The sequence below is a fragment of the Gouania willdenowi genome, chromosome 12, assembly GCF_900634775.1.
Source record: "Gouania willdenowi chromosome 12, fGouWil2.1, whole genome shotgun sequence".
Classification (NCBI taxonomy): Eukaryota; Metazoa; Chordata; class Actinopteri; order Blenniiformes; family Gobiesocidae; genus Gouania; species Gouania willdenowi.
In genome coordinates this window covers 24,608,751-24,627,253 of record NC_041055.1, presented here as the reverse complement: position 1 = coordinate 24,627,253, position 18,503 = coordinate 24,608,751, and the positions used below count along the sequence as shown (strand labels likewise).

The following is an 18,503-nucleotide window of genomic DNA, read 5'->3' as shown; positions in this document are numbered from 1 at the left end:
TAAAAAGGAAGGATTTAAAGGCATGATATGTCTTCTTTAAGCGAGAGAAAGTGGAAAATTAACAAACGAAAAGTTTAAAATAACAGGGCTGTATAATATTTATTTTTACTTAAAGTAATAATCATAATAATGATGATAAATGATCTTAATTAGAACATGAACTGAAAATACAAAGGTCCACACCAGATATAAGATAACCGGAAATTATAAAAACTAGAAATACATTTATTCAGGATGCGATAAATACAGTTTCATTCCACTTATTTACAAAATGGGATTCTTTAAAATATGTGTCATCACTCATTCATTCCATCATTATGCTCTAAAGTTGTTTTCTCATCGTATTCTAAGCAAAATGTCGTAGTCAGACAAAGAGGGTACTTGGGTTTAGAAATAAGAAAATGGGGGGACTTGATCCAAAAAAGCTTGAAAACCATTGCCTTAAAGTAGCCTACTGTATATCAGAGCTGAGAAATACTCAATTAGGTAAATAAAAATGAATAAAAAACAACAACTAAAGCATTAAACTACACAAACTTGAATTTAGTGGAGTTTCTATTATAGCATCTTTATTTGATCATATTAGTGTCAGGCTCTGCATAATAATACAACTCGTTTAGTTTATAGACATAAACATTCCTTATCTAGATTTAGTAGGTCTAGTTAAAGAAATTAATTTTTCCATAATTGTGAAGAAGCAGTATATTATGCAAATAAAAATAAAATGAGAAATAATTATTGTGTCAAAATGTCCAGCATATCAATATAAGTTATTGAAGTGTGGGTAAAACATCGAGTTTTAGCAAGAAAAAAAAAAAAAAAAACATCTAATTCAAATTTAATGAAACTTTTGAAGCTTTTGAAGCTAAAAATCGATCCCATTGTACGCCCTTACTGGATTATTAAATCTGTGTACCCTTCGTTCTTTAGTTATTCCGTTTTAAAACCAAATCAAAATAACATATAAACAGTGTGGTTATTTTGTTTTTATGATTTAAAACCAAAACAGAAATACAGAAAAACCAAAAACCAGATAAACAGCGTTTTTCTGTTTTTTTTTTTTTATATATCTACAGGGACATTAGAGCGAGAACTGCAGTCCGCTGCACTTCGTTTCCCAGGTCCTGAACCAGGTTTCCTCACACAATAGGACTGTTAAGGGTTTATTTCAGCAGTTTTCTGGTCCTGCTCATGTTTTCATTTAGTCTGTGGATGTTTTAGCTCGTAAAAAGCTGCTCACGTTAAGGTTTTGTTTTGAGGTGTTACGATCCAAATAAACTGACTATCGACTGTGAGGCTGGTGTGAGGAACAATAGATGTTAGAACTTCTACCATTTGACACTTTTGCAAAAAAAAAAAAAAAATATACAGCTTTTTTGAGGAGAGTAAAAATGTTTATTTTGCAGTTGATCATAAGAAACGAGGAGCACCAGTAGATTCATTACACCACCTCTGCTTCCACATATGTGCATGTTTTACGTAACATCCATTTTTTGGTTTTGATTTACTTATGTATTAATAACGTTTCAAATCACCAGTAATGTGACTTAATCCGTTGCTTCTGTTTATGTCCAGACCGGGATCAAAAATCCGCCCAGTCACCAGTTTATCTAGATACTATTTGGACCGTAACACTGTTTGGTAAAGTTGGCAGATATTCACAGATTCAGACTTCCAGCGGTCGTTCTGTGTGGTGACATTAAAACATATGAAGCTATTGTCCTAGTTTCCCCCTAAATTTCCAAATATCACACAAACAGAACCAGATTTGACTTTAAAATTGAAAAAACGCTGCTTGTTTGGTTTTTCTGTTTCTTGTTTTAAATGAATAAAACCAAAAAACCAACCCGTTTTTTCAACTTTTCAATTTGGTTTTGAAATGAAATAACCAAAGGTACACAGATTCTATTACTACAACAGCAAACAGCTTTACATAGTGGCCTACAATTGGATATATATTTCATTTTATTTTTAAAGAAAGACATCATGTCCTTCAGTCAATGAGATTTCAACTGTTTTTCAAAAATGTGAATGAAGAAACCCATATCTGCAAAATAAATCAGTGTGGTGAAAACTAAACCTAGAATACTTTCTAAAACCAAACCGACTGGTCAAACCTAATTCGTTTGGGAGCACAGGAGAACAAAATAGTACCGTAATATGTTCACCAAGATTTGGTTTGACCTGAACACACAGAAAAACAAAAAAACTGTCTTCTTTCAGATTCAGGAGGACACAGCAGGGCGGTGGGGACGGAGGGTGAAGTGGTTTCACAGCTTGGGTGCAATCTTGCTGTTTGAAATTGTCTGATTTTTTTTTTTTTTTTTTTTTTCTCCAACCAAGCTTGAATCAAAGCTCCAAGTCGCTATTTTCTAGATGTTTTGTAAAACCTCAGAGAAAAATAACAATGTGCATGTTAAGGAAATCCTTTTAACATACACGTAAGTTAGCAAAACAATATTAAGTCATGAAGGCTTTACTTTACTTTCCCTGTTACCATGACAACCTAGTCATAGTAGCGAGTAGAAGATTGGCTTGTCAATCAAATCTAATGAGAAAAACAACCAGTACGCTATATGTAATACATTTGCTCATATGATGATAATGTGTGTGGTATTTTTCTTGATTCGTTACTTTTGAACAAACACTTTGACCCTTGTTAACGACCTTGTCTCTTTTTTATTTTTTATTTAATGTATACGTGGTTGCTTTATTCAATAAAATCTTATAACCCAGTCCAACCCGTGTATAAAATGTGTTTATTTTTAGTTAATACAGCTTATCCTATCTAATGCACGTGAGCTAATCATCTTGTCTGAGATTAAACAAGTACAATACAAAAAACATGTTTTTCTTTCATAAATTACACCTTAAAATAGTCGACTCTCCCCCACCCCTTCCATTGTACTACCCTGACTCCTTCTTCCTTGTTTCCTTCCCCCTCACCTTTTGTTTCTTACCCTTCTGGGCTGGTGATGGTCACAATTATGCAATAAAATAAATTCATTTATTTAACTGCAATAATAAAACATGCATAGCTGTCGCCAGAGGTGACAAGTAACTAAGTACAAATACTTTGTTACTCTACTTAAGTAGTTTTTTTCTGATATTTTACTTGAGTATTTATTTTTTTTGGCAACTTTTTACTTTTTTAAACAAATATCTGTCATTTCTACTCCTTACATTTTAAAAATGTGAGCTTGTTACTTTTCAGACCTTGTCACTCAAACTAAACACGTTACTACCAGCTTTTCAGCTCATCACGACTCGTTCTCAGACCAAAAAGGTACACGTTTCCATTCCAAAAACGTGGAGAACATGATTCTCTTGAGGCTAAATGAAAAATGTTCGTCGTTTGAGCTTTTTTTCTGTTAAACAGGTCACTTAGTTTTATGGTTAACATTTTCAAGTTTTCAAAGCTTCAAAGTTTTTTTGAGCATTTGCCTTTTTTTTTTTTTTTTTTTTTTTTTTTTTTTTTTTCTCATTTTATCTACACATTGTATTTATTATGAGTGCTAAATTCTCCAGGTGTTCCAAGGTAACATATTTAATTCATTCCCATGTACCAGTTTTCTACAAGAATTTACTGTGTTGAAAACCCGGTCTTATTATTAAAACATTTGTTTTACTTTTTCATTTTTTACTTAAGTACATTTAGTTGCATTAACTTTTTTACTTTTACCCAAGTAAGCGAGCAACTTCAATACCTTCACCAGTCATTTTTTATTCAAGTATCTATACTTTTACTTGAGTACAGAGCTCGCCAGGGGACATCACGAGGAAATTAATTATTGTGTTATTTCTCATTTATTTGTGATAAAATGCAATAACTATCCATTCATGTTCCATTTTGTGTGCGGATGATGACCCGGAAGTGTCACCCAAATATGAATTTTTGCGTTATTTTGCAATAGTATTGCATTATTTTAAAATAGTTAGTGTTTTATTACAAATTATTGCAAAATAATGCAATAAATAATTTCCTCGTGATGTCCCCAGGCGGGTGCCGTGCTTGAGTACTGAAGACTAGTATTTTTGCCACCTTTGGCACTACATATAGTGTTGACCTTCAACAGCATGTGCAGACAAAAGGGAACAAAAACAAAAGAAAAACAACATAAATTACATTAATACAATGGCTTTCAAAACCAGTCATCACTATACATTCTCAAACTCTGTTTTTATATTTAAATTGACAGCTCGAAATAAAGAATATAAGAACATTTTCAAAAGTAAGGGTTTTAAAAACCTTTTTTTTTTTTCTTTTTTTTTTAGCATTTTAAAATTAGCTTAAGTGATTTGGATGGTCAACTGTCCAACTAAGCAAACTAAAGGTTTCTGCAGTATTCCTGCTATAGATGCAAAAAATACTTTAAATAGAGCTTTAATTACCACTGAAATAATCCCAAAGCACTTTACAATATCAGCCACATTCACACGTCCATGGTGACATACAATGCATGAGCTAATCTACCAATGGGAGGATCTCAGTGTCCTTGTCATATTATCATATTATTTTATTTTAATTTATTTTTTCAACCTGTGTGTCTGTGTGTTGGACAGGATTTGTATGGGGTGGGAGTTTTTTTTTTTTTTTTTTAACTTTGTAAAAGCACTTTGAGCTGCATATTTTGTATGAAAAGTGCTTTTTATAAATACAGATTCAATGTATTTGATTTAAAACATCAACCGTCCAGCCTGGGGATTTAACCCCCAACCCCTCAATTCCACTGGAGGGTTGTCACCTCTTGATTTAACGGAAATCAACACAGGGATGAAATAATGAATGAAATCAACACACAGAAGGTGGAGCCTAACAAATACTTCAAAGCGTTTCTATTCCTGTGCTTTCCCTTGATTGTCCTGTCATCTCAGCAAATTTGAATCACCTGTCCTGCTACGCTACGTTTGACACCGAGAAGATTCACAGGGTTATTTTTAAACCAAATGAGATTGCATCAGAGTTTAAAGTGTGCTTCTTCATGCTCTCCTTCAGCTTCTTTTGATGTTGGGATGTTGAGCCATTACCTCATTAAAATGGGTAAATCCTGCATTTCCTTGAAGCTGCTTATTCATCAAACTTACTTATTATCCTGCATAATGAGGTAATTTGTTACTACGGTAAATCTTAGCAACACAGCGATACAGTTAAAATACAATACTGTGCCAGGCTGGAGAGCAACTATTTTATTTTTTGTTTGGTTTATGTAGAATAAATAAATAAATGAATGAATGAATTAATTAATTCAGGCATTAAAAAACCACAATTAAAAAGTTTAACTAAAAATAAAATGTTTCATTGGTAAAATGGTGCATTTTACTAAAAAAATAAAAGTTTAATGATTTGTCCATTTCAGCACTGTAAATAAATACCAAGCACAGTTAAAAAAATAATCCATATTTTGAGTTATTTAGGATTGTCTGTTCACACAAACATGCTGTATTCACAGATGATTTGCTCCCCCTATTATTTTATTTATTTATTTTTTGACAGCTGACGGCAGTTATGGCACTCTAACAATAAATGTGTAGTTTTTGTAGTTGTGCGTCTTTGCTCTTTTGCAATGCGCGTGCACAAATGTAGAGGCGTGGCTTTTGGGTAGATTGGCAGAGGCAGGGGAGGAAGTAGAGCTGTTGAGGGCGGGACATCGAGACGTTCTCTGTGAAACTCCGGATAGCAGCTTTAAAGGTCCCATGTTATGCTATTTTTCACCCATCTCCATTTGTTCTAAGAACCTCAAAAACACAGTATTTAAGGTTTATTTTCCCAAACTTGCCTGTTTTCCAGAGTTTTAGCCTCTGAAAAGTCACTTTCTGACTTACTCTACACAAACTTACTTATGCATATTCATGAGTGGGCGTGTCTATAGACGGGACACTGACTTCCTCCTGGTGACGTAGGGCCAGAGGACGGCCCACCCTCCTTCCACCCACTCCGTAGCTGAGCTCATGCTGCTTTATAAACACGAGACAGAGCGTGGGGGCGGGGCGTTCACCAGTGCATACATAGACTGTAGAAAATACATACATAGCACTGTGCGAAGGACGCTGAAATGCTCACCTTCGTGGGTGTGTCTGTTTACATGTCAATCACGGCAGAGAGCTTCCTGGAGGCGCGGCTTCTACAGCTCAGTGCCGCGTCAAATTCGTCATCAAAGTGGGAACGCGTCATCAAATTGAAGCGAGGTGTTTGGGCTCACCCTGCAGTAAGAAAGGAGCAAATCACCCTCTAACTAATGGTTGAGGGAATCAATGAAAAAAAAACACTTTGGGCATGTGTATGAAGCCCTAATAGCACTTTATCATGTTTAAAGCACAGAAAAGTTGATTTAGGTTAACATGGGCCCTTTAATACCTGCAGTGTGAACAGACGTAACAAGCACTTTGAATAGACAACCATGAATACAGTGGCTTGCAAGGAACAAACATGAGTAAACTGATTTACTTTACTATTTGTATTGCGTTCCCAGTTGTTTTACAATGTTTTAACATTATCAATATGCTTAATGTCTTTTTGGAAGCTTTAAGTTGACTCGGAAGGCAGAGGGGCGGGGCAAATGATACAAAGTGCTGCACCCTGCATAATGAACAGGAGGGAGAGACACAAGAAGACTGACATATTCGAACACCGAGTAGACAGCGTAGGTCATGGGAAATGAGAAAAGGTAAATGGAGAAAAGTTTGGTCACATTTTAATGAAGTGACTGAAGCATTTTAACGTCACAAAGAACAGATACGGCAGCAGTCCGTCCATCAGTGACAATAACTGGACCTTTTGTTATCATCTACGATTTTAGCGGACTGCTTAATGTTTGGTATAAAAATAAAACCAAATAGATAATAAGTATTTCATATAACTAATGTTTTGCTTTCATAAAAACAAATCTAAGGAGACATGTCTACTGTTTTTGAAATATAGTAAGACAGAGAAGGAAAGTGATTATTACGTTCTGTCGGACAAACAGAACATTCAGTGCTTCAAAAATATGGAATTATTGAAAGTGCTTAAAAAGCTGTCATTACATTCACTTTTCAGATATTTGGACGTTTAGTTTCCAGTCATTTCATTAGAAAGCTATAATTATATTAGGCTCTCAACTAAGTACAGACGTTGTTGTGCTGCTTCTATTCCTTTTCCTTTAAAATTAAAGTAAAAGTTGTGTTTCCCACACATCCCTCGTTTCTTTCATTCCAGTAAAGTGGTTGTGGAAAATAGATTTGAAAAAAGTGAGCACTAAGAAGTAACCCGGGCAACGATCACAAAAGTTCTGTGCACCCCTGATTGATAGTATTAGTATATCATAATACTAAAAGTCACCATCATTGATTAGCCACTTTCAAATTGATACATCTGTTGCAAGGTGATGACGTCATTAATACATGTATGGATTTCTGAGACATCCACAGCTGTATTCTGTATTGTAGATGACTCATAGATCAAAGAAGATGGCAGCTCCCCCTAAAACTAAATAAAATACAAGTTTTTGTGCTCCATCACTGACGACATTTATGTCATGCTCCGAGCCATAATCCATGTAGCTGTATGAAACAGCCTCGCTTACTGAAACAACAATAAGGCTGGTTACAGCACAGCAGTCTCCTGGCACTGCTGACTGATGTTGTGTTTTACTTACACAGCACAAAGTCACACTAATGATGTTCAAGCTTCCAATCATCTCATCGATTCCAAACAAATGACAATATGTATCAGTTAGAACTGTACAATGATTGGGTAAAAGTGTTTAATGACTTCTCAGAATGTGTTGATCAATCAATACAAAGTAGAGGGCTGTCCACAATGTAAACACATCCAACACATACCAACTCATTTAATGTCACAGATCTTTAAAAATAAGTCTCTTATTCCTAAATGTCAAATGTCAAGCAGGGAGTAGAGAAAATTATTTCAAAGAAATATTATTTGTGAACAGAATACACAATCTACAGCAGGGTTGGGGTCAGTTGCATTTTTCAATTACAATTATGTATTCAATTATCCATGTTCAATTACAACACCATTAAGGTGACGGCATATTTTCCAATTACAATTCAATATACAAATACTTTTCCCCCCTGAAAGTCAATTAGAATTACATTCTCAATTACATATATTCACAATTACTAAGCCTGAATAACTAAATTAATAACCCCATAAAATATTTTTATGTCACTTCCCAGAATTTCTTTTCTAATTCTTTCAATTTTTTTTGCCTTGCCTCCGAAATGTGGGTGTTTTTCCCACATTTTTTCTCATTTGTCATACCTTACTGGATGTTCAACCCAAATTAAAGGAGCATAGGGCAGAATCTAGAAATCAGACTCCAGCCTAGACTATTTATTAAGAGCCTTAAAAGACATGGATATAATGAAAAGTGTGTATAGACAGAGGCATAAACATGCGGCCTTTCACATGGACACACACGAACTTATTAAACAAATTCTAATTACATCACAATTGTAATTAAATATCAATTACGCAGTTACAATTATCATTGACGCAAACCCTGATCAACAGGGATCCAGTATATTGGAGCCAAGAACCAAACAGTACTAATGAAGAATGTTAGGCAATGACTGTGTAATCCGCAGCCTTAGTGACTCAAAGAGTAAGTCAATTCAGAAGCTGATTGAATTCCTTGGCAACAGTGGAAATGAGTATGAGAAAAATGATCCTGCAAACACAAGGCTCAAAGTTAATCAGAGTGGGTGGTGGTTGTGACCTTTTAAGATAATGTACATAGACTGAGTGGACATTCTTTATCTAGAAGTACTTGACTGGTGGTAGAGCGCGTGGCACTGTAAGTGGGAGGGTGAACCGGCTAGGGCGTGAAAACCAAAAACCAAAAACACGGTCATTTGTTGCTGGTCCATTGTTGAATGTTGAGGAAAGAACAAACGAAGGAGAAGAAATGTTCTGCGCGCTCGCTTAGACCATTAGTCGAGACTCTCTTTTTCTCGTTTCTGTTTGTTTGGCCCGAGAAGTCGCTACCATAGTAACGACGCCCTTAAGCAACTAGCCAATGCAACTGCATCAAAGGATGTTTGGGGCAGTTCAACAAGATCAAGGTGATAAAATTATCAGATGTTTGCAGAGTCCAACTACTATAGTGAGTCTGAATCCTGGTGTAAAAGCAGAAAGTAAATACCTATTTGGGTCCATACACCATATCAAATAGGATATTTACTTAGTTATTTTTGATCTACAATACCAGTACCTACGCTCTCCATTTCTTCCCTGTCTACCTCTTATGCAAGCTTCTTTCTGGACCATCTTTTTCTCTCCAAGCACAAACTGCACTCTCCATGTTTTTGCAGAGACAACGTGGCGAGGGACGCAAATCACAAAAGTGTTTGTCTGTCTGTGTTAGATGTGCAGCAGACAAATGCAATCTCCAGAGAATACCAAACATAATTTCTTACTAAACATGACAAATCCCTTCCACAGTGGCATAAGGTATATAACGGAGATATTAAACCATTGTTGCAACCCATGGCTTAACGTCTGTCCAGGCTCATGCCCCAAAACAAGCCACGCTAGAGAACTCACTCATATGTGCTGTCCCTTATTAGAGAAAAAGAAAAGTAGCGTAACTTCTAGATAATCTGCCATCTTGAGAAGAAGAAAAACATTTGAGGGTTGTACCGCCTAGCCCGAGGTTTAGCATAAAAGTATTTGCAACTTCAAAAAGCTGAAGAAATGTTTAAAGAAGAAAGAAACTGAAAATAACTTTGTTGGCAAAGAAGATAGAGACTAAAGCGTTTCTCGACCTTGGAAATCTCCTCACCAAATTAAGTGAAGGACAATTGCTTCAGAAAGTTGAAAGATCAGGTTTTTTTTTTTTTTTTTTTTTTTTATCATTAATAATATAACAAAATTAGTAATTTGGCAAAAATATATATTTTAATTGAATGCAAAAGTCTGGGACAAACCTTTCCATTTGGGCTATTATTAGGCTAAAAAAAAAGACATCTTTTCCAGGCCTGTCATTTGCCAATAAAGAACTAAACTGGTCTTTAAAGCACAAGGGTAATGCATTTGGTGCATGAGAATAAAACTACTCTCAAAACTTATGAAGCTTTGAATTGGAGTCAATGGAGGACTTAAGTGTTTCTTTGAGGAAACACAGTTCTCTGATTTTTCCAGATAAGTCGAGATCACCTTAGAAAGAGAAGGGTATGTGCTTAGATTGAGGGGAAAAAAAAGACTTTTAATATCTTCTTCCAGCTTTAAAAACATCAAAGAACGTACTGCTCATCTCAAACAATTTGACCACCATTAGACAATCTTTTTTGATTCCCCTCCCCCCTTCCAGTGTGGCTGTCAATGCATGTAATTCCTTCCTTGTACTTAATTGTCTCTTGTTTGAGGATTAAAGACTGGGATATTATTCTGAAGCGAACAATACTACTAATGAGAAACATGTGCTATTGGCATTCCTGGATGTGAGGTCTGTAAGATGACTGCTCGCATTGAGAAAGCCACCCATGTACTGTATGCATGTTGAGTACACTTCCATGAATCACAATCTGTCTAACAATGATAAGAATAGCTACACTGTGTTTTAGTTATCTAATTATACGTTGCACCTGTATTATGAATATTTTCTTGCACTCAATGATTAGATTGCACAGCTCAAGCAACTGTTTTGAATCCAGTCTTTGATCAAAGCTTTAAAAGAGACTTAAGAACGTAATGATACTAGAACACAAGAGGATATCTATACCAAGGAAATCACGTTTTTATGCCTGAAGGAAGACTCAGGAGCAAATCTATACCAAACCAACAACCAACTCAAAGAAAATCACAGAAATTCACTTCTTCAGAAGATACAAAGTGTTCTTCGTTTTTCATGTATGATTGCAAATAATCTTGACCCTGAGAATTTCGACCCCCACTGACTGGATGTCAAGTACTTTCAGGCAAGCAATGTGTACACACATGATTTGTTTACCTTGTAGATGGATCTTGCTTTCCGGGCTCTGAAGAAGGATTGAGCTCACCGAGTCCAGATTGTCATAGCTACTGCATCCCAGAGGCCCCGTTCGTGTCTCCGTCACCTGAAAGAGAATTAAGGCTTTGTGAGAGCTGTGATTCAGGGGAAGCTTTACTTTGTGTGTGGGCGTAAATGTGCAAAGAGCTGCCTGGACAATAAGGGCACAGATGTAGTAAGGAAGTTGAGAGTTTTTGGTCTTTGTGTCAATAATTAGCATTTCAAGATTCATTTGTGAATAATTCATACATTGATTTACAATGCACATTTGAAAAGTTCATTCAAATATATTAATTTTACTTTTGTTACCATAGATATGACATTTTACTCTTTTTTTTTTGAGTGATATAAAAAATTGTATTCTTCCAACTAAACCACCGACTATTTCTCCTAAATGTTATGGATGAAATGGGTGATATCTGAACTAACTGCATGTCTAAATTGCCGAAGGAAGTATATTTATTGCATTCATAAATTACAACTTATAATAAAGGCATTCTAGCAGCAACTGAACTATCCAACATTTTTGGTAGATTTAAAAAGGATTTTTAAAGGGAATCAATACGTATAAACTTTTTTTGCACATTTAATCATGAAAATGTTAGAGCCCCTGTTTTGCTGGTGAGATTTGATTGATTCTAAATCAGTTTTTACATTTTTTTTCCTGGTTACATAAAACCTAAATAACAGTTACTGTTTCCATTGTGTAATTTATAATAGTTTTAGAGCAAATTTTTCAATGATGTTGACTTATATACAGTATATATGTATGTTGTGCACAATATTTTTGGACAGTATTTGCCAAAAAATTTAATATTGGTCGTCATCTGTATTGGTTTTTTCACCGATATTTTATTATTTATAATAATTCTTTAAAAAACCTACAAAATAATCCAATGTTTGCATTAGGTTGACACTACATGTAGTGGAGTCTCTTCTTGACAAATATGCATGTTTTTACCTGCAAAAGCAACTAAACTAAACCACCACCAGCCCTCCCTATGGAATGGCTATGACAAGTTTTGAGGAAAATGCTTAAAAGGTGGATTTTTTTTTCCACACCAATATTGAAAAACTTATATGTGCTGTTGTTTTGAGATGTGTTAAAAATAAATATGGCACTTTTTGCCATAATTGGTTGAGGTTGAATTCAACCTCAACCATAATTGAGGTTGGATTCGTTTTCTTATTTTACACAGATGATGTTTTATGTGGAATACATCCAGTGGGCCATTGCAGTAAAAGTTGGCCTAACATGGTAATACAATGGAGAGAAAATCACGGTGGGGGAGGGGGTCTATGCACTGTATATATGGGTATCAGCTAATATCGAAAATTAAGCGTTGGACATTATCAGATATTGGCAAAAAGCTAGAACCGAACCGCTATTTTTTTATGCAGAAATTTATCCAGAATTTATTTTACTGCTTCAATCTGAGCTATTTTTGCACCGATTAAACTGAAAGCTTTGTTTAACCTCTTGATAAAACAAACTGGTCTGGCATTGGTGTAAGTGCACATGCGTCTTCCTGACAGTGGGATATCATTTTTCCTGTCTTTTAATGATGATACCATACCAGATGGTATGCTGACAAGCAGGATATTAGACAGATGCAAATCATACCCTTGGCATACGGCTGTTTAGGAGTAGGTTAGATAAATGGGAGGAGGTGGGATGGCAGGAAACTCAAAAGAAAAACAGGGACAAAACTCCCCAGAGTAACTGTAGACAGCCTCTTTAGTATTCAAACAGCCTGCTATAAGTAAACCTTGCAACATTATTCTAGGGCATTGATTCTCAAACGTTTTCTGAATGAACATTTTTCAACAAAACTTTAACAAAATGGGTTAAACATGTCCTTTATTGAAAATTGTAAAAAAATAGTGACTATTGTTCCTTAAAGGTCCCATGTTGTGCTATTTTTCACGCATCTCCATTTGTTATAAGAACCCCAAAAACATAGTATTTGAGGTTTATTTTCCCAAACTCGCCTGTTTTCCAGAGTTTTAGACTCTGAAAAGTCCCTTTCTGAGCAACTCCACACAAACAAGCTGATTTGCGGCCTACCTATGCATATTCATGAGTGGGCGTGTCTATAGACGGGACACTGACTTCCTCCTCCCCGCACGTTGACGTAGGGCCAGAGGACGGCCCGCCCTCCTTCCACCCACTCCGTAGCCGAACTCATGCTGCTTTATGAACAAGAGACACAGCGTGGGGGCGGGGTGTTCGCGGTACATAAATAGACTGTAGAAAATACATACATAGCACTGCACGAAGGACGTTGAAATGCTCACCTTCGTGGGCGTGTCTGTTTACATGTCAATCATGGCAGAGAGCTTAATGGAGGCGCGGCTTCTCCAGCTCAGTGCCGCGTCAAATTCGTCATCAAAGTGGGAACGCGTCATCAAATTGGAGCGAGGTGTTTGAGCTCACCCTGCAGTAAGAAAGGAGCAAATCACCCTCTAACTAACGATTGAGGGAATTAATGAAAAAAACACTTTGGGCATGTGTATGAAGCCCATATAGCACTTTATGATGTTTAAAACACAGAAAAGTCTATTTAGCTTAACATGGGCCCTTTAAAACTAATAAAAATTACATAAAATCAGCAATCACACATTCTCGAATAGTAATAATAAAGTTATTTGTGTGCAAACAAAAACATATTTTTCCTGTTTTTCCTGCCGAATGTTCAGCAAGGGGCAGAAAGTGTTATTTATTTTCCTGAATCGTCATGTAGGACTCTACAACCTACCTATCAATAACTTCTTCAGGTCCTGGACTTTCAGCTTTAGAACTATGATGGCAATATTAAGGCTCCTATCAGCATTTAGTTTAGGTGAGTTACATTTGACAGACACACATTCAAAGTTGAAAGACCTTTGGTTGGGCTGGTTTTGTGTTGTTTTGGGGTTTTTGGACGCTAACTTCATGATTCCATTTCACAGACTTCCAAAGCTAATGGAAGAGGCTAATGTGATTGGTGAGAGTCGGTGAGAGGCATCAGCAGGCCTGCTGCCCTGAACCTCTCCAGCACCCATGAGATGCGACGTTATCCTGGATTTCCACTGGATCTGTAACTACTCCGCTATGTGTAACTGCAGCGCAATCTGCAGTTTGTCAATCCTCACCGCCTCCAGTTTTTCTGCGTATCTGTTGCAGCAAGGACTCAGAAGATCCTGCCAATTCTAATCGTGTGATATATACATGTGATTCAACCATGGATAAATGCAATATTTATATGCGAAATACAATTTTAAAAGTGCTTGGAATGGGCCAAATGGAAACGTCTTGTCCCCCCGAGTGCAAATATGTGCTCGGTTTTGTAATAAAGTCTGAAAGGTTGGTGTTTTTCTCTACCAGGGGTAACCTCGGTCAATGGATAGAATTACAATCCGCCTTGAACACGGAGAATTTTATTCTGAAAACAATCCAGAAATGTTATTCTGTGTCTATGCACTACGAACTGCTGCAGGACAGCTCCGGCGACCGGCAAAAATAGAGGGGCTGCAGAGGGCTGCAGCATGACACAGCTGTGCTGGAGTTTCGGAACAGTTTCGGATGCGGTGGAAATTGGGGGTAAGACGTGGTTCCAAAGGTGCTGCAGATCTTGTGGGTGCCTAACAAGAGGCTCCTTCTCACCACAACCTCTCAGAAGCTCGTTAAAAAAATTGGTCGAGGACCGTGTCTCACCTACGGCCCAATGGTACCTGAAGTCAACATGTCCCGCTCAGCCAGGGATCAGATGATCTCTTCCATAATGGAGATAATTCATCAGAAGCCATCAGACAGAATATTTTAAACTCATTTTCAGCAGTTGATGAACCACTTTTCTGGAAGTGCAGTCCAACACATCACTGCACTATTTTAGCCTCTGGCTCACCAAGACGTTGCTGTAAGAGCTGAGAGGGACAATGTTACTGGATCCAGTGAAGAAGTGTGCCAGTCTTCCCCACCAAGACCTGAACCATAGCATCTGATGAAGATCCTGCTGCTGATCAAACGGAGGAACTTGAGGACGTCATATTGTATCAATGACCTGAAACTCCTGCCAACATCGAGCTTTCAGCGCACTCTTACTCTTTTTAGGGTACAACACTGCTACCCACTGTTGGATACACTGCATAGTGAATACGAACTGGTATGACATAGTGATGCCTAAATTATCAAGATGAAGTGATTCTTGGTCCCAGAAGAAATTGATATCATATCTTTACAAGGTGGATTCCCAAACTTAGAAAAAGTAAGCCTGTAGTACATTTATTTTGGCTAATAGGGTTTCAAAGTTTAAGTGAGAACATTTCCTTCCAGTTGCAGTGAGAGCAGGGAGAACGGTAATGGGAGATGAGGGAGCACATTATTTTTTAATTATAGCCATTTTGGTCCAATATGTCACTTAAGAATTAATTTAGAGCCTCAGGTTAATTCTCCATTCCAAATAGGAGACATTTACAGTTTTTTTGGCTCAAATAAGGCAATTCTTATTTGACATGTGAAATGACCATAGACTATTTGGGAAAAAGGCTGAAGGACTTATTAGTTCCTGTTTGATGTATTGCTTATGTTGAAATCTATAAAGTCAAATATTTGAAAACTTGTTTTTTTTGTTTCCTCTCACACACACGTTTTGTTCTAATTTTTTCAAAAAAAATCCTTAAAGATGGATTTAGCATTACCAATTATTGTCCCGAATACCCTTGCTATTCTAGGTATTTCAAAACATTAAATATAAAGTTTGCTTGTGGTTTTTCTGTAGCAGCAGCAGCAGCAGGAGTATAAAACTTTAATCACCACAGTGGAAACTTTCTTTAGGGGCCTTTCAAATAATAAATAGATGCTGTGTTCACGATCACAATGTCCATTCAGTGGATTTAAAAACTTTATGTATCTTAAAACAATTTAAAACACATAAGGGATCATTGATTCTACCTATTCAACACTTGCCCGGTGGGTTTCTTTTTGTGCTTTCATTCACACGAGCAGCAGCGGGCTTTGAAATGCACTTCATGAGCCTCAACAAAGAGAATCTGCAGATTGATTACAAGGCTGCACTTGCCTATCACAATCCACCATCTTGATGGCTGCTGACCATGCTCTTTTTTTTTTCTTCTTTTCTCTCCCTTTTGTTGAGCTTATCGCTGAATAAATTACCTTCCTCCAAAAGGTTGTGTTCCGTGATACGTAGTGACAAGGCAAAGTGCATCCTTGGACCGTGCCATCTACAGATAGTTTCTCAGGTATTCTATAGGATGTGAAGGCACGCAGCGGCGGAACAAAGAAAACAAGTAAATGAGGCTGTCAGTTACAGACAGTGTCCCATTAATCTGTGTACTGTTTGTTCTTTGGTTATTCCGTTTTAATACGAAATCAAAATAACAAATAAGCAGTGTGGTCCGTGTACCTTCCATTAATTGGTTATTTCGTTTCAAAACAAAATAAAAAAAAATAGAAAAAAACGGATCATTTTTTTCTTTCATTAATTGAAAACCAGTGACAGCAAAACGAAAACGAAAAAACCACATACTAAATAAATCCGTGTACCCTTCGTTCTTTGGTAATTTCATTTTAAAACCAAATCAAAATAACAAATAAACAGTGTGGTTATTTTGTTTTATGCAATTAAATCCAAAACAGAAATACAGAAAAAAAGAAAAAAACAGAAAAGCAATGTTTTTTTTTTGTTTTAAAATTTAATCTTCTGTTTGTGCGATATTTGGATATTAAAGGGAAAACTATGGACGAGAGCTTCATGTTTAAACTCACCGTACAGAGTGACCCACAGACCGGGGCAGACTTTTATTCTGCTGCGTTTGATAAAAATGATTTTGTAGCATGTTGCCCACCTCACACAGATGGCAAAGAGGCGTAGTTTGAAAGTCGATGACGTTTCGTTCAAGAATTATTGATGCTGGAAGTCTGAATCTGTGAATATCGCGCCAACTTTACCGAAGAGTGTTACGGTCCAAATAGTATCCAAATAAACTGGTGACTGACTATCGACTGTGAAGTTTGTGTGAGGAATAATAGACGTTAGAACTCCTTTGAGTTGAGACTTTTGCAAAAACAATTACACAATTTTTTTGCACATTATAATATTGCTAGCCACTAACGGCAGGCGTCAACACACACGGAAGTTGATCACAGAAACGAGGGGCACCAGTAGATTCATTACACCACTTCTGGTTCCTTTAATCACATATCATGTACATGCTTTTCGTAACATACATTTTTTATTTTGGTTTTTTTATATATTAATAAGGTTTCAGTTCACTAGTTCGTCAGTAATGTGACTTATGCGTTGCCCCTTGTTTTGTACAGGTCCAACCCCATCTGTGGGTCCCCTCTGTGTGGTGACCTTAAAACATGAAGCTCTCATCCTAGTTCCACAAAAACTGAACAAAAATTTAATTTTAAAAGAGAAAAATGCTGCTTGTCTTGTTTTGGATTTTTGTGTATTTCTGTTTTGTTTTTAAATTAGTAAAATTAAATCACCACACCGTTTGTTATTTTAATTTGGTTTTGAAACGGAATAACCAAAGAACTCACAGTACATGGATTCCCATTATTCCTTGAGGTATTATATTTTTAAATGAAGAACAGACATACCCAGCTTTATGGATTACAGACTAACCCTTGTGATCTGAATGACCTTATTGGAGCTGTGCGCAATAGTTGTTAGCGTCTCTTTTTTCTCTCTATCCAGCATATGGCACGAAAGTGCTGTGCACCAGATTATGAAAATGGAGAATAACGTAATAAAACTACAAGGAGCAATCAAAGGACTGAAGTGGGCCGAGGGGGACTTAGAGGATTTGGATTATTAAGCAGAACACAACAGTGGAATCCCAGTGGGCCCAAATTGTATCACAGCCCACAGTCAGAAAGCACGGTTCTGGAACATCCTCAGTAATTGTCATCTGTCATCAAGAGAATAACCCAACCAAGTAAATAAGAAATGAGTCACACGAGATCCTCAGTCTACGCCGTTTCTATAGGTTACAGTGTTTACAGTATATATCTATATACGATTTCCCCAAACAATAACGTTTGCTTTATTTGCTGTGCAAAATCCTGATGATGACACACACATGCAACTCGCCTGCAGTTTGTAAACTGTGTGTGGGCATTTGTGTACAAATAATATTAGTTGAATATGCACCAAAGCTAAACCTTTTGACCTCAGCTGTAAACATTTATTATTACATGTTGAAATGACAAAAATCACATATTAAAAGTTTCTCAACCCTATTTCACTTTTAATGTACCAACTAATTCAATGGGATTTCATGAGTTTGCATTTTCACTCCCAGACAATAATACAGTGCTAATTAAAAATCCAATTATGAAATACAATTGCTTTAGTATAAACAAAAGGAAATCTGTAGTTAACTTATGAAAGAACACAAATTGAATCAGGAGCAGCAGTAGCAGCAGCTCACTAGGTAGGAGAAGGTCGTGCATAAACCAAAGGACTCATAGAAACATTAGAAACATGGCTGCAGGTTGAT

The 18,503-nt window shown here is 36.5% G+C and overlaps 1 protein-coding gene across 1 annotated transcript in view; it reads right to left on the bottom strand.

The window, feature by feature from the left end:
- Positions 1-18,503, bottom strand: part of brinp1 (bone morphogenetic protein/retinoic acid inducible neural-specific 1) — a 175,924-nt gene that overhangs the window by 41,272 nt on the left and 116,149 nt on the right. Inside the window, exon 5 of the mRNA XM_028462781.1 lies at positions 10,953-11,058. Coding sequence (XP_028318582.1) covers positions 10,953-11,058 — 106 coding nt within the window. The remainder of the gene's footprint in view (positions 1-10,952; positions 11,059-18,503) is intronic.